The sequence below is a fragment of the Chamaea fasciata genome, unplaced genomic scaffold (genome assembly GCF_029207755.1).
Source record: "Chamaea fasciata isolate MVZ Bird 193981 ecotype frontalis unplaced genomic scaffold, bChaFas1.0.hap1 SCAF_457, whole genome shotgun sequence".
NCBI classification, from domain to species: Eukaryota; Metazoa; Chordata; class Aves; order Passeriformes; family Sylviidae; genus Chamaea; species Chamaea fasciata.
The window spans coordinates 30,106-51,021 of NW_027094542.1; the positions used below are offsets into that span (position 1 = coordinate 30,106).

General features: G+C 47.3%; 2 protein-coding genes across 2 annotated transcripts in view; one reads left to right on the top strand and one right to left on the bottom strand.

Moving 5' to 3' along the window:
* Window positions 1–93: 93 nt before the first annotated feature.
* LOC136305505 (DNA-directed RNA polymerase II subunit RPB9-like) lies at window positions 94–9,327 on the top strand. The gene is given in 7 exon segments (XM_066208749.1): window positions 94–179; window positions 556–610; window positions 2,131–2,204; window positions 4,307–4,381; window positions 5,135–5,186; window positions 6,410–6,454; window positions 6,456–9,327. Coding segments are annotated over 7 exon segments (378 nt in total). The 5' UTR covers window positions 94–120; the 3' UTR covers window positions 6,474–9,327.
* Window positions 9,328–11,592: 2,265 nt separating this feature from the next.
* SIPA1L3 (signal induced proliferation associated 1 like 3) overlaps window positions 11,593–20,916 on the bottom strand; it is a 37,791-nt gene continuing 28,467 nt past the window's right edge. The window contains exons 17-22 of the mRNA XM_066208746.1: window positions 19,729–19,876; window positions 18,054–18,237; window positions 16,392–16,487; window positions 13,808–14,020; window positions 12,813–12,868; window positions 11,593–11,742 (exon numbers count right to left, since the gene is read on the bottom strand). Coding sequence (XP_066064843.1) covers window positions 11,593–11,742; window positions 12,813–12,868; window positions 13,808–14,020; window positions 16,392–16,487; window positions 18,054–18,237; window positions 19,729–19,876 — 847 coding nt within the window. The remainder of the gene's footprint in view (window positions 11,743–12,812; window positions 12,869–13,807; window positions 14,021–16,391; window positions 16,488–18,053; window positions 18,238–19,728; window positions 19,877–20,916) is intronic.

Consider the following 20,916-nt stretch of genomic DNA (forward strand, 5'->3'; position numbering starts at 1 on the left):
TAAGAAGAGAAGGTGGGGGTCATTAAAAATAGGACTAATGAGAAGCGGGAAAGCGATGATTGATAGGTGGTTTGACCAATGGGGTGAGGGAGGAGGTGGAAGGGGCGTGTCCCCGCCGCCATGGACGGCGAGGGCGCGTACGAGCCGGGCTTCGTGGGGATCCGGTTCTGCCAGGAATGGTGAGGGGAAAACGCCGGGAAAAGGCCGGGAAAACGCCGGGAAAAGCGGGAATTAGGGGGGGTGAGCAGCGGGGATGGGCTGGGGATGCTCGGGGAGAAATGGGGGGGAGGGGAATGGCGGGAGGCGTGAGGGGGGAAAAAACCGGGAATCGTGAGGGGAAATAAACGGGAATTGTGAGGGGGAAAATAGGGAATTGTGAGAGAAAAAATCCTGGAATTGTGAGGGGGAACAAACCGGAATTGTGAGGGGAAATAAACGGGAATCGTGAGGGGAAATAAACGGGAATTGTGGGGGGAAAAATCGGGAATTTTGAGACGAAAAGTCGGGAATCCCCGCTCCCCCTCGGAGCCTCCCAGTGACTCCCAGTTTCCCCAGTAACAACATGCTGTACCCCAAGGAGGACAAGGAGAACCGGATCCTGCTCTACGCCGTGAGTGCCCCAGCTGGGACCAGTGTGAGACTGGGACCTCCCAGTTTGTCCCAGTTTGTCCCAGTCCCCCCCAATCCCCTCCCAGTTCCTCCCAGTCTGTCCCAGTTCATCCCAGTCCCCCCCAGTCCCTTCCCAGTCCCTCCCAGTTCGTCCCACTTTGTCCCCAGTTTGTCCCAGTGCCCTCCCAGTCCATCCCAGTTCATCTCAGTTTGTCCCAGTTCATCCCCAGTGCCCCTCAATCTCCTCCCAGTCCCCTCCCAGTCTGTCCCAGTTTGTCCCAGTCCACTCCCAGTTCCTCCCAGTCCCTCCCAGTTCATCCCCAGTGTCCCCCAGTCCCCTCCCAGTCCATCCCAGTTTGTCCCAGTCCCCTCCCAGTCCATCCCGGTGTCCCCCAGTCCCCTCCCAGTCTGTCCCAGTTTGTCCCAGTCCCCTCCCAGTCCATCCCAGTTCCTTCCCAGTTTGTTCCAGTCCACTCCCAGTTCCTCCCAGTCCCCTTCCAGTCCGTCCCAGTGTCCCCCAGTCCCCTCCCAGTCCATCCCAGTCTGTCCCAGTGTCCCCCAGTCCCCTCCCAGTCCATCCCAGTCCGTCCCAGTGTCCCCCAGTTCCTCCCAGTCCCCTCCCAGTCCGTCCCAGTGTCCCCCAGTCCCCTCCCAGTCCATCCCAGTCTGTCCCAGTGTCCCCCAGTCCCCTCCCAGTCCATCCCGGTGTCCCCCAGTCCCCTCCCAGTCCGTCCCAGTTCGTCCCAGTCCCTTCCCAGTCCCTCCCAGTTCGTTCCACTTTGTCCCCAGTTTGTCCCAGTCCCCTCCCAGTCCATCCCAGTTCATCTCAGTTTGTCCCAGTTCATCCCCAGTGCCCCTCAATCTCCTCCCAGTCCCCTCCCAGTCTGTCCCAGTTTGTCCCAGTCCACTCCCAGTCCATCCCAGTCCCTTCCCAGTTTGTTCCAGTCCACTCCCAGTTCCTCCCAGTCCCTCCCAGTTCATCCCAGTGTCCCCCAGTCCCCTCCCAGTCCGTCCCAGTGTCCCCCAGTCCCCTCCCAGTCCATCCCAGTGTCCCCCAGTCCCCTCCCAGTCCGTCCCAGTGTCCCCCAGTCCCCTCCCAGTCCATCCCAGTGTCCCCCAGCCCCCTCCCAGTCCATCCCAGTTTGTCCCAGTCCATCCCAGTCCGTCCCAGTCCATCCCAGTCCCCTCCCAGTCCGTCCCAGTGTCCCCCAGTCCCCTCCCAGTCCGTCCCAGTGTGTCCCAGTCCATCCCAGTCCCTCCCAGTCCATCCCAGTCCCCTCCCAGTCCCCTCCCAGTCCATCCCAGTCCGTCCCAGTCCATCCCAGTCCATCCCAGTCCCCTCCCAGTCCCCTCCCAGTCCATCCCAGTGTCCCCCAGTCCATCCCAGTCCATCCCAGTGTGTCCCAGTCCCCTCCCAGTCCCCTCCCAGTCCGTCCCAGTCCATCCCAGTCCATCCCAGTCCGTCCCAGTCCCCTCCCAGTCCGTCCCAGTCCGTCCCAGTCCATCCCAGTTTCCCCCCAGTGCAGGAACTGCGATTACCAGCAGGAGGCCGACAACAGCTGCATCTACGTCAACAAGATCACGCACGAAGTGGAGTGAGAGACATCCCATAATGTCCCCCCGAAACCTGCCCAAAACGTGCCCGAAGTGTCCCCAAAATATTCCCAAAAAATCCCCAAAATGTGCCCAAAATGTTCCCAAAATATTCCCAAAAAATCTCCAAAACGTGCCCGAAGTGTCCCCAAAATATTCCCAAAAAATCTCCAAAACGTGCCCGAAGTGTCCCCAAAATATTCCCAAAAAATCCCCAAAACGTGCCCAAAATGTCCCCAAAATATCCCAAACAATGTCCCCAAAATATCCTGAAAATGTCCCCAAATTGTCTCCAAAACGTGCCCAAAATGTGCCCAAATTGTCCCCAAATTGTGCCCAAAACGTGCCCAAAATATCCAAAAACTGTCCCCAAAATGCCCCCAAAACGTGCCCAAAATGTTCCCAAAATATCCCCAAAATGTCCCCAAAACGTGCCCAAAATGTTCCCAAAATATCCCGAAAAAGTCCCCAAAATATCCTGAAAATGTCCCCAAATTGTCCCCAAAACGTGCCCAAAACGTGCCCGAAATGTCCCCAAAATGTCCCCAAAATATTCCCAAAAAATCCCCAAAACGTGCCAAAAATGTTCCCAAAATATCCCAAAAAATGTCCCCAAAATGTGCCCAAAATGTCCCCAAAAGTCCCCAAAACGTTCCCAAAAATATCCCCAAAATGTCCCCAAAATGTTCCCAAAATATCCCAAAAAATGTCCCCAAATTATCCTGAAAATGTCCCCAAATTGTCCCCAAATTGTGCCCAAAATGTGCCCAAAATATCCAAAAAATGTCCCCAAAATGTCCCCAAAACGTGCCCAAAATGTTCCCAAAATATTCCCAAAATGTGCCCAAAATGTTCCCAAAATATCCCAAAAAATGTCCCCAAATTATCCTGAAAATGTCCCCAAATTGTCCCCAAATTGTGCCCAAAATGTGCCCAAAATATCCCAAAAAATGTCCCCAAATTATCCTGAAAATGTCCCCAAATTGTCCCCAAATTGTGCCCAAAACGTCCCCAAATTGTCCCCAAATTGTGCCCAAAACGTGCCCAAAATATCCAAAAACTGTCCCCAAAATGCCCCCAAAATGTGCCCAAAATGTTCCCAAAATATCCCCAAAACGTGCCCAAAATGTTCCCAAAATGTGCTTAAAATATCCAAAAAATGTCCCCAAATTATCCCCAAAACGTCCCCAAAATGTTCCCAAAATATCCCAAAAAATGTCCCCAAAATATCCTGAAAATGTCCCCAAAATGTCCCCAAAATGTCCCCAAAATGTCCTCAAAATGTTTCCAAAATATCCCAAAAATTGTCCCCAAAATGTGCCCAAAATGTCCCCAAAAGTCCCCAAAATGTTCCCAAAAATATCCCCAAAATGTTCCCAAAATGTTCCCAAAATATCCCAAAAAATGTCCCCAAATATCCCTAAAAATCGGGGGGAAATTTGGGAGAAATTTGGAGGAAGTTTTGGGAATTCTGGGGCGGGGGAATTTGGGGAAAATTTGGGGGGAATTTTTGGGAATTTGGGGAAAATTTGGGGGGAATTTTTGGGAATTTAGGGAAAATTTGGGGGGAATTTTTGGGAATTTGGGGTGGGAAATGGGGGAATTCTGGGTGGGATTTGGGGGATTTTTGGGGATTTTGGGGATATTTTGGGAATTCTGGCTGGGATTTTGGGGGGAGTTTTTTGGAATTTGGGGAATTTGGGGTGGAATTCTTGGGATTTTGGGGGAATTTGGGGGATTTTTTGAAATTGTGGCCGGGATTTTGGGGGGATTTTGGAATTTCGGAGATTTTGAGGGATTTTGGGAATTCTGGGTGGGAATTTGGGGATTTTTGGTCGCTCAGGCTGCGATTTTGGGGATCTTTGGGGGATTTTGGGGAATTTGGGGCAGATTTTGGGGCGATTTTGGGGATCTTTGGGTGATATTGGGAGATTTGGGGTGATTTGGGGGGATTTGGGGGAATTTGGGGCAGATTTTGGGGAATTTGGGGGGATTTTGGGGAATTTGGGGCAGATTTTGGGGAATTTGGGGTGATTTTGGGGAATTTGGGGCAGATTTTGGGGCGATTTTGGGGATCTTTGGGTGATTTGGGGACTTTTGGCAGTGAGCTGACCCAGATCATCGCCGACGTGTCCCAGGACCCGACACTGCCCCGGACTGAGGATCATCCCTGCCAGAAGTGAGACCTGGGCACACCTGGGGACACCTGGGACACCTGGGGACACCTGGGGACACCTGGGACACACCTGGGGACACCTGGGGACACCTGGGGACACCTGGGGACACCTGGGACACACCTGGGACACACCTGGGACACCTGGGGACACCTGGGACACCTGGGGACACCTGGGACACACCTGGGGACACCTGGGGACACCTGGGGACACCTGGGACACACCTGGGCACACCTGGGGACACCTGGGACACACCTGGGGACACCTGGGGGCACCTGGGGACACCTGGGGACACCTGGGGACACCTGGGGACACCTGGGACACACCTGGGCACACCTGGGGACACCTGGGACACACCTGGGGACACCTGGGGGCACCTGGGGACACCTGGGGACACCTGGGGACACCTGGGACACACCTGGGACACACCTGGGACACCTGGGGACACCTGGGACACCTGGGGACACCTGGGACACACCTGGGGACACCTGGGGACACCTGGGGACACCTGGGGGCACCTGGGACACACCTGGGGACACACCTGGGGACACCTGGGGACACGTTGGGGACACCTGGGGACACCTGAGGACACCTGGGGACACCTGGGCACACCTGGGACACACCTGGGGACACCTGGGGACACCTGGGGACACCTGGGGACACTTTGGGGACACCCAAAACACACCTTGGGGACACCTGGGGACGCTTTGGGGACACGTTGGGGACACCTGGGGACGCTGTGGCGCCGCTTTTCCCAGGTGTGGTCACAAGGAAGCCGTGTTCTTCCAATCCCACAGCGCCCGAGCCGAGGTGAGACCCCAAAAACCCCAAAACACCCCAAAAAACACCAAAAAACCCCAAAAACTTCCCAAAAAACCCCAGAAACCTCCCAAAAACCCCCAAAACACCCCAAAAACTTCCCAAAAAACCCAAAAAACCCCAAACCCCAAAAACCTCCCAAAAAACCCCTGAAAAAACCCCCAAAAACCCAAAAAACCCCCCAAAACTAAAAAAAAACCCCAAACCCCCCCAAAACCCCAAACCCCCCCAAAACCCCAAAAACCTCCCAAAAAAACCCAAAAAAACCCCTGAAAAAAACCCAAAAAACCCCCAAAAACTCCAAAAAACCCAAAAACCTCCCAAAAACCCCCCAAAACCTCCCAAAAACCCGAAAGAAACCCCCCAAAAACCCCAAAAAACCCCCAAAAACCTCCCAAAAACCCCCAAAACCTCCCAAAAACCCCAAAGAAACCCCCCCAAAACCCCTCAAAAAACCCCAAAAATCCCAAAAACCCCCCAAAAACCTCCCCAAAAACCCCAAAAAACTCCAAAAACCCCAAAAAAGCCAAAAACCCCCAAAAACCCCCCAAACCTCCCAAAAAACCCGCCAAAAATCCCAAAAAACCCCCAACCCCCCCAAAACCTCATCAACAAACCCGCCCAAAAAACCCCAAAATTCCAAAATCGGGCCGGGAGAGTTTTCGGGGAGATTTTGGGAATTCTGGGGAGGATCCTGGAGGATTTGGGGGTTTGGGGCGGATTTGGGGGGATGGATTGTTCTCCAGGAATTGTCCCAGAATCCCCAAAATTGTCCCAAAATCCCCCAAATTTGTCCCAAAATCCCCAAAATTGTCCCCAAATCCCCCAAATTGTCCCAAAATCCCCCAAATTGTCCCCAAATCCCCCAAATTGTCCCAAAATCCCCCAAATTGTCCCAAAATCCCCCAAATTGTCCCCAAAATGCCCCAAAATTGTCCCAAATCCCCCAAAATCCCCAAATTTGTCCCAAAATCCCCCAAATTGTCCCCAAATCCCCCAAATTGTCCCAAAATCCCCCAAATTGTCCCAAAATCCCCCAAATTGTCCCCAAAATGCCCCAAAATTGTCCCAAATCCCCCAAAATCCCCAAATTTGTCCCAAAATCCCCCAAATTGTCCCCAGATCCCCCAAATTGTCCCCAAATCCCCCAAATTGTCCCAAAATCCCCCAAATTGTCCCCAGATCCCCTATAAAACTGTCCCCACCCCCCACAGGACGCGATGAGACTTTACTACGTGTGCACGGCCCCGCACTGCGGCCCACCGCTGGACGGAGTGACCCCAAAGCTGACCCCAAACGTGACCCCAAACCTGACCCCAAACCTGACCCCAAACCTGAGCCCGGGACCCCAAACGTGACCCCAAACCTGACCCCAAAACTGACCCCAAACGTGACCCCAAACCTGACCCCAAACCTGACCCCCAAACGTGACCCCAAAACCAGCTCGGGACCCCAAAAGTGACCCCAAACCTGACCCCAAAACTGACCCCAAACCTGACCCCAAACCTGAGCCCAAACCTGACCCCAAACCTGAGCCCGGGACCCCCAAAAGTGACCCCAAACCTGACCCCAAAACTGACCCCAAACGTGACCCCAAACCTGAGCCCAAACCTGACCCCGGGACCCCAAACCAGCCCAGGACCCCAAATGTGACCCCCAAAACCCACCCAGGATTCCAAAACTCGCCCCAGGACCCCAAACCTGACCCCAGGACCCCAAAAGTGACCACAAAATCCACCCAGGACTCCAAAAGTGACCCCAAAACCCGCCCAGGACCCCAAACCCAGCCCAGGATGGACCCCAAAACCGACCCCAAATAAACCCTGGACCTCCAGATGGGCCCAAAGCAGCCCAGGATGAATTCTCGGGACCCCTGAGACCCCAAAATCAACCCGGGACCCCAAAAGGGACCCGGGACCCCCAAAACCGACCCCAAAACTGACCCGGGACCCCAAAACTGACCCCAAAAGGGACCCGGGACCCCAAAACCGGCCCCAAAACTGACCCGGGACCCCAAAACCGACCCCAAAAGGGACCCGGGACCCCAAAACTGACCCGGGACCCCAAAACTGACCCCAAAACTGACCCGGGACCCCAAAACCGGCCCCAAAAGGGACCCGGGACCCCAAAACTGACCCGGGACCCCCAAAACCGGCCCCAAAAGGGACCCGGGACCCCAAAACTTCAAGAAAATCCCCCCGGAATGAAATCCTCAAAAAAGGAGGGAAAATCCCAAAAGAAAAAAACGGGAAGAAACGGCGCCAGCCCCAAAAATAAAAGTTAAATCCTTAAAAGAGAAATGGGTGGGAAAATTCCTGCAGAAATTGAAGGAAAATCCAAAAAAAAAAGTGAAGGAAAATCCCGAATATTGAAGGAAATTCCAGAATATTGAAGGAAATTCCAAAAAAATTGAATTAAAGTCCAGAAAGTTGAAGGAAAATCAAAACAAAAATTGAAGGAAAATTAAAAAAAAAGAATTGAAGGAAAATCCAAAGAATTTAAGGGAAAGTCCCCCCAAAATTGAAGGAAAATAATTTCGATTGAAGGAAATTCTCCCCAAAATTAAAGAAATTCCCCCCAAAATTAAAGAAATCCCCAAAATTTAAAGAAAATTCTCAGAAATTTAAAGCAAAATCCCCAAAATTTAGAGAAAAAATCCCAAAATTAAAGAAAAACTCCCAAATTTAAAGGAAAAAAATTTTAAAGCGATAATCCCCAAAATTAAAGAAAAACTCCCAAATTAAAGAAAATCCCCCAAATTTAAAGAAAATCCCCAAAAATTAAAGAAAATCCCCAAAAATTAAAGAAAAAAAATCCCCAAATTTAAAGAAAATCCCCCAAAATTAAAGAAAAAAAATCCCCAAATTTAAAGAAAATCCCCAAATTTAAAGAAAATCCCCCAAAATTAAAGAAAATCCCCAAAATTAAAGAAAATCCCAAAAAATTAAATTCCCAAAATTAAAGAAAATCCCCCAAAATTTAAAAAAAAAATCCCCCAAATTAAAGAAAATCCCCCAAAATTAAAGAAAATCCCCCAAAATTTTTAAAAAAATCCCCCAAATTAAAGAAAATCCCCCAAAATTAAAGAAAAACTCCCCAAATTTAAAGAAAAAAAATCCCCCAAATTAAAGAAAATCCCAGAAAATTAAAGAAAATCCCCAAATTTAAAGAAAATCCCCAAATTTCCATTTTTCCCCCCAAAGTTCCCCCTCCCCCCCCCCCCAAAGAAACCCCCGATCCAAACTCGAAAGTTTTCCGGGAATTTTTTTATTCCTATCCACCAAAATTTTCCGGGAATTCGGGAACGAGGGGAGGGGATTAAATAAGACAAAAAAGGAGGGAAAGGAAAAAAAAAAAATCCCAAATTTTTTTTTGGGATTTTTTTTGGGGGAATTTGGGGGAATTTTGGGGAATTTTTTCCCTCATCCCCCAAAAAAAAATAAAAAATGGGAAAAAAAAAAATTTCGGGATTTGGGATAAAAACGGCGCCTTTTATACAAATATAGTGTTTTATAAACGGGAATTTGGGGGAATTTTGGGAATTTGGGGAATTTTGGGGAATTTTGGGAATAAAAGGGGGAGGGGTTTCAAACCCTGAGCCGCTCCGGGAAATAATTTAGGGAAATTTTTACTTTTTTTTCGGGAAATTTTTTGAAGGAATTTTTAAAATTTTTTTTTTAGGATTTTTGAAATTTTTTTAAGGAAATTTTTTTTTTAGAAAATTTTAAAATTTTTTTAGGGAATTTTTTTAAAAGGAATTTTTAAGGAAATTTTTATTTTCGGGGGGGATTTTTTTATTTTTTTAAGGAATTTTTTTTTCAGGAATCTTGAATTTTTTTAAAGGAATTTTTTTAGGGAATTTTAATTTTTTGAACGGATTTTTTGGGGGGGAATTTTTAGTTTTTTTAAGGAATTTTTTCCGGGAATTTTAGTTTTTAAAGGATTTATTTTTCGGGAATTTTTTTATTTTTTAAGGATTTTTTTTCGGGATTTTTTTTTATTTTTTAAGGATTTTTTTTTTAGGGAATTTTTAGGGTTTTTTAAGGATTTTTTTTTTTTAGGGAATTTTTAAATTTTTAGGGAATTTTTCTTATTTTTGGGGGGTAATAAAAGTGCCTGGATTGCCACGCCTGGAAGCTCCTTAATTATTATTAATTCTTCCTGGTTAATTAATTATTATTATTATCATTAATTAAAGATTATTGCCATTGGAGGGGCCCGGAAGCCTCTGGAAAAATTCTGGAATTCCAGGGAAAAAAAAGAAAATTCGGGATCCTTTTGGAATTCCAGGGAAAAATTCTGGAATTCCGAGGAAAAATTCAGGATCCCTGTGGAAGGTTCTGGAATTCCGTGGGGAAAAAAAACCCGGAATTCCATGGAAAACTCTGGAATTCCATGAGAAGTTTCCGGATCCCTCTGGAAGCACCTGGAAAGTTTCTGGAATTCCTGGAATTCCATGAAAAAAAACCTCGAGATCCTCGCGGAAAGTTCTGGAATTCCACCGGGGAAAATCGGGATCCCGCTGGAAAAGTTCCGGAATTCCGGGAGAAAGTTCTGGATCCCTCTGGAAGCACTGGATCGTTTTAGAAAAGTTCTGGAATTCTTGGAATTCCCGGAATCCCGGGGAAGGTTCTGGATCCCTTGGGAAAGTTCTGGAATTCCAAGGAAAAATTCTGGAATTCCATGGAAAGTTCTGGATCCTTTTGGAAGCACCGGGGAAATAGAAAGTTCTGGAATTCCGTTGGGGGGGGGGGGGGAGGAAATCTGGGATCCTTCTGGAAGCCTCTGGAATTCCATGGAATGTTCCGGGATCCCTCGGGAATGTTCCGGATCCACAGGAAAAGCTCCAGGATCCCTCTGGAATGTTCTGGGATCCCCCTGGAATGTTCTGGGATCCCTCTGGAATGTTCTGGGATCCCCCTGGAATGTTCTGGATCCTCCTGGAATGTTCTGGATCCCCCTGGAATGTTCTGGATCCCTCCGGAATGTTTTGGGATCCCTCAGGGACGCGCTCAGATCCAAGCCCTCCGTCCCAGGCGGGAAGATCCCAGCGGATCCCAGTGGATCCCGGATCCCTCTGGATCCTCTCGAAGCTCCGGGAAAAGCTCCAGCGCTGCCGAATCCCGACGGGAACGTCCCAATCCCGGGGGGAGTTCTCTGTCCCAGTCACTCCCAGTCCCTCCCAGTCCATCCCAGTGGCTCCCAGTCCATCCCAGTTCATCCCAGTTGATCCCAGTCACTCCCAGTCCATCCCAGTCGCTCCCAGTGGCTCCCAGTCCATCCCAGTGGATCCCAGTCCATCCCAGTCACTCCCAGTCCATCCCAGTGGATCCCAGTCACTCCCAGTCACTCCCAGTGGATCCCAGTCACTCCCAGTCACTCCCAGTCCCTCCCAGTCCATTCCAGTCACTCCCAGTGGATCTCAGTCCATCCCAGTCCATCCCAGTCACTCCCAGTCCATCCCAGTGGCTCCCAGTTGATCCCAGTCAGGGCTCAGGGTGCTCGGGGGCCCCGGAGAAGATCCCAGTGAAGCGCCGGAGCCGCCGATCCCAATGGGAATTTCTCTCTCCCAGTCCATCCCAGTCCATCCCAGTCCATCCCAGTGGCTCCCAGTCCATCCCAGTCGCTCCCAGTCCATCCCAGTGGCTCCCAGTCCATGCCAGTGGCTCCCAGTGGATCCCAGTGGATCCCAGTCAGGGCTCAGGGTGCTCGGGGGCCCCGGAGAAGATCCCGGCGAAGCACCGGAGCCGCCGATCCCAATGGGAATTTCTCCCAGTGGATCCCAGTCCATCCCAGTGGCTCCCAGTGGCTCCCAGTTGATCCCAGTCGATCCCAGTGGCTCCCAGTTGATCCCAGTCAGGGCTCAGGGTGCTCGGGGGCCCCGGAGAAGATCCCGGCGAAGCGCCGGAGCCGCCGATCCCAATGGGAATTTCTCTCTCCCAGTCCATCCCAGTCCATCCCAGTTGCTCCCAGTCGATCCCAGTTGATCCCAGTCCCTCCCAGTCCATCCCAGTTGCTCCCAGTCCATCCCAGTGGCTCCCAGTGGATCCCAGTCAGGGCTCAGGGTGCTCGGGGGCCCCGGAGAAGATCCTGGCGAAGCGCCGGAGCCGCCGATCCCAATGGGAATTTCTCTCTCCCAGTCCATCCCAGTGGCTCCCAGTCCATCCCAGTGGCTCCCAGTTGATCCCAGTCGATCCCAGTCAATCCCAGTGGCTCCCAGTGGATCCCCGTCAGGGCTCAGGGTGCTCGGGGGCCCCGGAGAAGATCCTGGCGAAGCGCCGGAGCTGCTGATCCCAATGGGAATTTCTCCCTCCCAGTCCATCCCAGTCACTCCCAGTTGATCCCAGTCGATCCCAGTTGATCCCAGTGGCTCCCAGTGGATCCCAGTGGCTCCCAGTCAGGGCTCAGGGTGCTCGGGGGCCCCGGAGAAGATCCTGGCGAAGCGCCGGAGCTGCCGCGCGGCCGAGCTCGACTCCTGCTGCAGCCGCCGGTTGTTCTGGCGCAGGTTGGCCACCTCGGCCTGCAGGAACACCTTGTCCTGCTTCTCCTGCGGGGGAAAAACGGGAATTGCGGGAAAATCGGGATTTGGGCGGAGGAAAAAGGGAATTTTCATGGGAAGAAACGGGGTTTGAAAAAAAAAATTGGGATTTTTTAAGGGTTTTTTTGGGTGTTTTAAAGAGGATTTTGGGGGGTTTTTAGTGATTAACGGGGGATTTTTGGGAATTCCTTCAGGGGAAATGGGAATTCGGGAGAAATCTAGGATTTTGAAGGGAAAAAAAAATTTCAGGTTAAAAACTGGGAATTTTTGGGGAAAAAAATTGGGATTTTTTTTAGTGGATTTCTTGGGCGGTTTTGAGCGAGTCAATGGGGATTTTGAAAACAAATGTTTTGGATGCGGAGGGTAAACGGGGATTTGGGAAAAATCTGGGATTCGGGGGGAGAAAAATGGAATTTTTGGGGAGAAAAAAGGGAATTTTTAAGGTAAAAATGGGGTTTTTAAAAAAAAAATCGGGATTTTTTCGGGATTTTTTGGGTGTTTTAAAGAGGATTTTTGGGGTTTTTTCAGTGATTAATGGGGATTTTTGGGAATTCTTTTAGGGAAAATGGGAATTCGGGAGAAATTCGGGAATTTGGGGGAACTTCGAAGGGAAATTTGGGTGTTTCAGGTAAAAAAACGGGGATTTTGGGGGGAAAAATCGGGATTTTTTTAGTGAATTTTTGGGGGGTTTTGAGTGAATAAATTTGGGGGGGAAAAGTGGGAATTTGGGAAAAATCTGGGAATTGTCATTTTTGAAATTTAAAAAAACAAAAAGTGGATTTTGGGGGAAAACCCCCCCAGTTTTTAGTGAATTTCGGGTGGTTTCGAGTGAAAAATCGAGTTTTAGGAAATTTTCCGATTTTATGGAGAAGAATAAAAACTCAGGAAAAAACCCCCGAGGAGGCTCAGGGAGTTTTGAGGGAACAATTTGGATTTTTGAGCAGAAAATCGGGAGGTTTTTAGTGGAAAACGGAAAATTTTTTTTTGGGATTAATGGGGAATTTTGGCGGGAAAATTTCTGGAATTTTGGAGGGAAATTTTGGGGGGGAAAAACCCTCCGGAGTTTGGGTTTCCCTCACCTTTTCCAGGTCGCTGTGGAGCTGCTTCAGCATCGCCTCCAACTGGGAAACTTTTCCTGGGAGATCCAGAGGGGCGGGGGAGGGGCTGGGGGGAGAAATTCGGGATTGGGAGAAGCGAAAACGGGGGAAAAAAAATCCCCCGGATTGGCACAAACTGAGGGAAAGTGGATTCAATCCCCCAAATTCCCGTTTTCTCCCCAAATCCCCTCCCAACAATCCCCAAATCCCCCCAAATCCCCCCAAATTCCTGGTTTTTTTCCCTGCCCCAAACCCCCCCCAAATTCCCAATTTTCCCCCAAAATCCCGTTTTTTCTCCTCCAAAATCCCCTTTCCCCACCCCAATCTCCCCAAATTCCCGGTTTTTTTCCCCTCCCCAAACCCCCCCCCAAAATTCCCAATTTTCCCCCGAAATCCCCTTTTCCCACCCCAAATCCCCCCAAATTCCCGTTTTTTTTCCCCTCCCCAAACCCCCCCCCCAAAATTCCCAATTTTCCCCCCAAATCCCCCCAAATTCCTGGTTTTTTCCCCTCCCCAACCCCCCCCCAAATTCCCAATTTTCCCCCAAAATCCCGTTTTTTCTCCTCCGAAATCCCCTTTTCCCACCCCAAATCCCCCCAAATTCCCATTTTTTTTCCCCCTCCCCAAACCCCCCCCCCCAAAATTCCCAATTTTCCCCCCAAATCCCGTTTTTTCTCCTCCGAAATCCCCTTTTCCCACCCCAAATCCCCCCAAATTCCCGTTTTTATTTCCCCTCCCCAAACCCCCCCCAAAATTCCCAATTTTCCCCCGAAATCCCGTTTTCCCACCCCAAATTCCCGTTTTTTTCCCCTCCCAAATCCCCCCCCAAAATTCCCAATTTTCCCCTGAAATCCCGTTTTTTCTCCTCCGAAATCCCCTTTTCCCACCCCAAATCCCCCCAAATTCCCGTTTTTTTTCCCCTCCCCAACCCCCCCCCCCAAAATTCCCAATTTTCCCCCCAAATCCCCTTTTCCCACCCCAAATCCCCCCAAATTCCTGGTTTTTTTTCCCCTCCCAGATCCCCCCGAAATTCCTTTTTCCCTTTGGGCCCCCAAATTCCCGGATGTTGGGGAACCTGAGTGGGGGGAGGGGCGCCGCCCGCGGGGGTCTCTCGGGTGGGGGAGGGGCCGGGGGCGGCTCCGGGCTCAGGGCGGGGTCGGTCAGCGAGAACAGCGACACGGCTCTTTGCACTGCAACAGCCCAAAATCACCGGAATTGCCGAAAAAATCACCCAAAACTACCCCAAAATCAGCCGGAATTACCCAAAAATGATCACCCAAAATTACCCCAAAATCAGCCGGAATTACAAAAAAAATCACCCAAAATTACCCCAAAATCAGCCGGAATTACCCAAAAAAATCACCCAAAATTACCCCAAAATCAGCCGGAATTGCCCAAAAAATTAACAAAAAAATAACCCCAAAATCAGCCGGAATTACAAAAAAAAAAATCAACCAAAATTACCCCAAAATCAGCCGGAATTACAAAAAAAAATCACACAAAATTACCCCAAAATCAGCCGGAATTACCCAAAAATGATCACCCAAAATTACCCCAAAATCAGCCGGAATTACAAAAAAAATCACCCAAAATTACCCCAAAATCAGCCGGAATTACAAAAAAAAAAATCAACCAAAATTACCCCCAAATCAGCCGGAATTACCCAAAAATGATCACCCAAAATTACCCCAAAATCAGCGAGAATTGCCAAAAAATTAACAAAAAAATTACCCCAAAATCAGCCGGAATTACAAAAAAAAATCACCCAAAATTACCCCAAAATCAGCCGGAATTACAAAAAAATTAACCAAAATTACCCCAAAATCAGCTGGAATTACAAAAAAAAAAATCAACCAAAATTACCCCAAAATCAGCCGGAATTGCCAAAAAAATCACCCAAGATTACCCCAAAATCAGCCGGAATTGCCCAAAAAATTAACAAAAATTACCCCAAAATCAGCCGGAATTACAAAAAAAAAAAATCAACCAAAATTACCCCAAAATCAGCCAGAATTGCCCAAAAAAATCACCCAAAATTACCCCAAAATCAGCCAGAATTGCCCAAAAAAAATCACCCAAAATTACCCCCAAATCAGCCGGAATTGCCGAAAAAATCACCCAAAATTACCCCAAAATCAGCGAGAATTGCCAAAATAATTAACAAAAATTACCCCAAAATCAGCCGGAATTGCCCAAAAAATTAACAAAAATTACCCCAAAATCAGCCGGAATTACCCAAAAATGATCACCCAAAATTACCCCAAAATCACCGGAATTACAAAAAAAAAAATCACCCAAAATTACCCCAAAATCAGCCGGAATTGCCAAAAAAATCACCCAAAATTACCCCAAAATCAGCCGGAATTGCCCAAAAAAATCACCCAAAATTACCCCAAAATCAGCCGGAATTATCAAAAAAATTAACAAAAAAATTACCCCAAAATCAGCCGGAATTACCCCAAAAAAAAATCACCCAAAATTACCCCAAAATCAGCGAGAATTGCCAAAAAATTAACAAAAAAATTACCCCAAAATCAGCCGGAATTACAAAAAAAAAAATCAACCAAAATTACCCCAAAATCAGCCGGAATTACAAAAAAAATCACACAAAATTACCCCAAAATCAGCCGGAATTACCCCAAAAATGACCCCAAAAAATACCCCAGAAAGAGCCAAAATTACCCCCCAAAAAAATCCCAAAATCGTCCAAAATTACCCCAAAAACCGACCCAAAAAATCACCCCAAAATTGTCCCAAAACGACCCAAAACGACCCAAAACGACCCAAAACGACCCAAAACGACCCATTTTTGACCTCCCCAATCCGCAATTTTTTTTTTCCCCCCAGAATTTCGGGCCCCAAAATTCCCACTTTTCCCCCCCAGATTTTGGGATCCCGAATTCCCAAGTTTTCCCTGGGATTTCAGGATCCCAAATTCTCCATTTCTCCCAGATTTTTGGGCATCCACAATTCCCGATTTCTCCCGAACTCGGAGATCCTGAATTCCCGATTTTTCTGATCCCAAATTCCCGATTTTTCCTGGAATTCCAGGATCCCGAATTCCCAATTTCCCCCGAATTTCGGGCCCCAAAATTCCCACTTTTCCCCCCCAGATTTTGGGATCCCAAATTCCCATTTTTTTCCCCAAATTTCTGGATCCTGAATTCCCGATTTTTCTGATCCCAAATTCCCGATTTTCCCTGGAATCCCAGGATCCCAAATTCCCAATTTTCCCCGAACTTTCAGGCTCCCAAATTCTCTCTTTCTCCCGGATTTTGGGCTCCCAAAATTCCTGATTTCCCCCCGATTTTTTGGCTTCAAAATTCCCGATTTTCTCCCAAATTTTGCCGATTCCAAATCCCGGATTTTTCCTGGATTTTCCCAACCCAAATCCCGGATTTTTCCCCATTTCTGGCCTCTCGAATTCCCTTTTTTCCCCGATTTTTGGGCTCAAAACTCCCCGATTTTGCCCCAAAGTTTCCTGCTCCCAAATCCCGGATTTTTTCCCGGATTTTTCCCGGATTTTGGCCTCCCAAATTCCCGTCGTTTTTCCTCTCTCACCTTCGTAGGCCTTGGCGGCGCTGACCAGCGTTGCCCATTCCAGCCCGGCCGTGTCGGGCAGCGGGATCAGCCCCGGGTCCAGCCGGGCCACGGGGCCTGAAAGTGCCACAGAATTCCCACGAATTCCACGAATCCCCAAAAATTCCAACCCCGAATTCCCAAAATTCCCCCCAAAAATCTGGGTGAAAATCGCAAAAAATCCCGAATTTCTGCTCAAAATTCCACCCGAAATTCCCCCAAATCCTGATTTTCCAACCCAAATCCCCACCCAAATCCACCGATCCCAAAAATTCCTCAAATCCCCAAAAATTCCAACCCAAAATGCCCCAAAAATCTGGGCTGAAATCGCAAAAATTCCCGATTTTCTGCTCAAATTCCAGCCCAAAATGCACCGAAATCCCCAAATCCGGCAGCCGGATTCAGCCCAAAATTCCTCAAATCCCCCAAAATTCCTCAAATCCCCCAAAAATTCCTCCCTAAATTCCTGAAATTCCCCAAAAAATCTGGGTGAAAATTCATCAAAATCCATCCAAACCCCCAAATCCGGCACCCAAAAAAATCCCAAAAAATTCCCAAAAATCCCCAAAAAAATTCCTGGGAAATTCCCCCAAAAATCTCAAAAAATTCTCAAAATTCTCAAAAAATTCCCCAAAAAATCCAAAAAAATTCCCAAAAATACCAAAAAAATTCCTGAAAAATTCCCAAAAAATCTCAAAAAATTCTCAAAAAAAATCCCCCCAAAACCCCCCAAAAATTCCCCCAAAATTCCCAAAATTCCTCCAAAATTTCCCATCTAAACTTCCCAAAAACCCCTAAAAAACCCCTGAAACTTTTCACGAAATTCCCCAAACTATCCCAAAAAATCCCCAAAATTCTAAAAAAAATCCCCAAAAACTCCCCAAAAAATCCCCAAAAATTCCCAAAATTCTAAAAAAATTCCTAAAAAATTCCCCAAAAAATCCCCCAAAATTCCCAAATATTCCCACAGATTTCCAAAAAATTCTCCAAAAAATTCCAAAAAAACCCCCAAAAAACCCCCAAAAAATTCCCAAAAATTCCCCCAAAATCCTCCAAAATTTCCCATCTAAAATTCCCAAAAAACCCCTAAAAAACCCTGAAAATTTTCAGGAAATACCCTAAAATATCCCCAAAAAATCCCCAAAATTCCTAAAAAATTCCCCAAAAAATTCCCAAATATTCCCACAGAATTCCAAAAAATCCTCACAAAAATTCCAAAAAAAACCCCCCAAAAAATTCCCAAAAAATCCCCAAAATTCTAAAAAAGATCCCCAAAAATTCCCCAAAAAATCCCCAAAAATTCCCAAAATTCTAAAAAAATTCACAAAAATTCCCCAAAAAATCCCCAAAAATTCCCAAAATTCTAAAAAAAATCCCCAAAAATTCCCCAAAAAATCCCCCAAAATTCTAAAAAAATTCACAAAAAATTCCCCAAAAAATCCCCCAAAATTCCCAAATATTCCCACAGATTTCCAAAAAATTCTCCAAAAAATTCCAAAAAAACCCCCAAAAAATTCCCAAAAATTCCCCCCAAAATCCCCCAAAATCCTCCAAAATTTCCCACCTAAAATTCCCCAAAATCCCAAAATCCCCCCACCCCTCCCCCCCAGTTTTCCGGAATTCCCCGACTCCCGGAATTCCGACCTCTCCTGCCGTCCCTCCGGGCGGGCAGGGTGCTGCTGCTGCTGCTGCTGCTGCTGCTGCCGCTCCCGAAGCCTCCCGGGGCGTTTTCCGGGAATTCCCGGCTCGGGGGATTTTTGGGAATTCTCCCGGGATTCTCCCGACGGCTCCCGCACAGAGATTCGTCCGACAGCGTCCTCTGCAGGGCCTGGAAACGGGGGGGGGAAAAAAACCGGGAATTGTCGAGATTCCTCCCAAAAATTCCCCGAATTCCCGAGGGTTGAAATCCTGGGGAAATGGGGAAATTCCGGAGGTTTTCCCAGGAAAAATCCCTTTTGGTTTTTTTCCCCGTTAAAAAAAATATTCCCGTTTTTTTTTTTTCCCGTTAAAAATGGAGAAATTCCAGGTTTTTTTCCGGTTAGAAATGAGAAAATTCCAATTTTTTTTCCAATAAAAATGGAAAAATTCCAGAGTTTTTTTTTTTCCCCAAAAAAAATTCCCATTTTTTTTTCTCATTAAAAATGAGAAAAAAAATCCTGATTTTCTTCAATGAAAAACGAGGAAATTCCAGGTTTTTTATCAATAAAAATGAGAAAATTCCAGGGGTTTTTCCATAAAAAATGTGAAAATCGGGAATTTTTTCCCTGTTAAAAATGAGAAAAATTCTCGATTTTTTTTTCCCGTTAAAAACGGAGAAATTCCAGGGTTTTCTGGTTAGAAATGAGAAAAATCCAAATTTTTTTTCAGTAAAAGTGGGAAAATTCCAGGGTTTTTTTCCCATTAAAAAACGGGAAAATTCCGAGGTTTTTTCCAGTTAAAAACGAGAAAAATCTGGAAATTTTCCCATTAAAAATGGAGAAATTCCACTTTTTTTTCCCCATTAAAAACAGGAAACATCCCAAGTTTTTCCACTAAAAATCAGGAAATTCCCGGTTTTTTCCACTTCAAAAAACGGGAAAATTCCGGGTTTTTTTCCAACAAAAGAAGGGGAATTTCCCGGTTTTTTCGCCTGGAATTCCCAAAATTCCCAAAATCCCCGAGGGTTAAATCCGGGGAAAACGGGAAAATTCCCGAGGTTTTTCCCCAAGAATCCCAAGTTTCCCCCATTTTTGGGGCCAAAACCTCGGGAATTTTAGGGGTCGGGAATTCTGGGAATTCTGGGAATTCTGGGAATTTCAGGGAGAAAAATTGAGGATTTTTTGCCATTTGAGGGTTAAAAGCCCCAGAAAATTCCCGGGTTTTGAGCTAAAAAATGGGAATTTGCCCCATTTTTGGGGCTGAAACTTTGGGAATGTTAACATTTAAAGGTTCAGGAATTTCGGGAATGTTAGGAATTCTGGGAATTCTTGGAATTTCAGGGGAAAAACCAGATTTTCACCATTCCTGGGGCTGAAAAACCGGGAAAATTCTCAGTTTGGGGACTAAAACCCCCCAATTTTCCCCATTTTTGGGGCTAAACCCTCGGGAATTTCAGCATTTCGGGGCTCAGGAATTCCCGGAATTCGGGGAACTCCGGGAATTCCCGGAATTTCAGGGAGAGAATTCCAGCTTTCACCATTTTTTTTTTTTTTTGGCCAAAAAAAATCCGCATTTTCACCCTTTTTCCCTCCATTCCCGGGGCTCAAACCTCGGGAATTTCGGCATTTGCCCGTCGGGGGAAATTCCGGGAATTCCGGGAACGTCGGGAATTGCGTCTCACCGGGGCGGGCTCGGGCTCGGGGCAGGAACTGTCCATCAGGATGAGCCGCTTGAGGTCGTCCTCGATGGAGGATTTGGGGAGACGCCGCGGGGAGCGCAGGTCGCGCAGGGACGCCCGCAGCCGCGGCTGCCCGAACACGTTCACCTGCCTGGGAGAGACAATTCCCGGAATTCCATGGAAAATCCTGGGAAAAACATCGAAATCTGCCCGAATCCCCAAAAATTCCCACAAAATTCCCTCAAAATCCATCAAAATCGTTCAACTCCCCCAGCCGCGGCTGCCCGAACACGTTCACCTGCCTGGGAGAGACAATTCCCGGAATTCCATGGAAAATCCTGGGAAAAACATCGAAATCTGCCCGAATTCCCAAAAATTCCCACAAAATTCCCTCAAAATTCCATCAAAATCGTTCAAATCCCGCAGCCGCGGCTGCCCGAACACGTTCACCCGCCTGGGAGAGAGAAATTCCCGGAATTCCATGGAAAATCCTGGAAAAAACATCGAAATCTGCCCAAATTCCCAAAAATTCCCTCAAAATTCCCTCAAAATTCCCTCAAAATTCCATCAAAATCGTTCAACTCCCGCAGCCGCGGCTGCCCCAACACGTTCACCCGCCTGGGGACACAGAATTCCATGAAAATCTTGGAAAATCTGAGGAAAAAATCCATAAATCCCACAAAAATCTGCCAAAATCCAAAAAATTCCCCCAAAATTCCCGTTAAAATCCGTCAAAATTTCATTTAAATTTATCAAAGTGATTCAAATCCCGCAGCCGCGGCTGCCTCAACACGTTCACCCGGCTACGAGAAAGGAATTCCGGGAATTCCATGGAAAATCCCACCAAAATCCTGGAAAAATCACAAGATTCTGCCAAAATCCAAAAAAAATTCCCAAAAAAATCCCATTAAAATCCACAAAAATCCGTCAAAATTCCATTAAAATCCACCAAAATTCCAGTAAAATCCACCAAGATTCCATTAAAATCCGTCAAAATTCCATTAAAATCCCCCAAAATTCCATTAAAATCCCCCAAAATTCCATTAAAATCACCAAAATTCCATTAAAATCTGTCAAAATTCCATTAAAATCCGTCAAAATTCCATTAAAATCCACCAAAATTCCATTAAAATCCACCAAAATTCCATTAAAATCTGTCAAAATTCCATTAAAATCTGTCAAAATTCCATT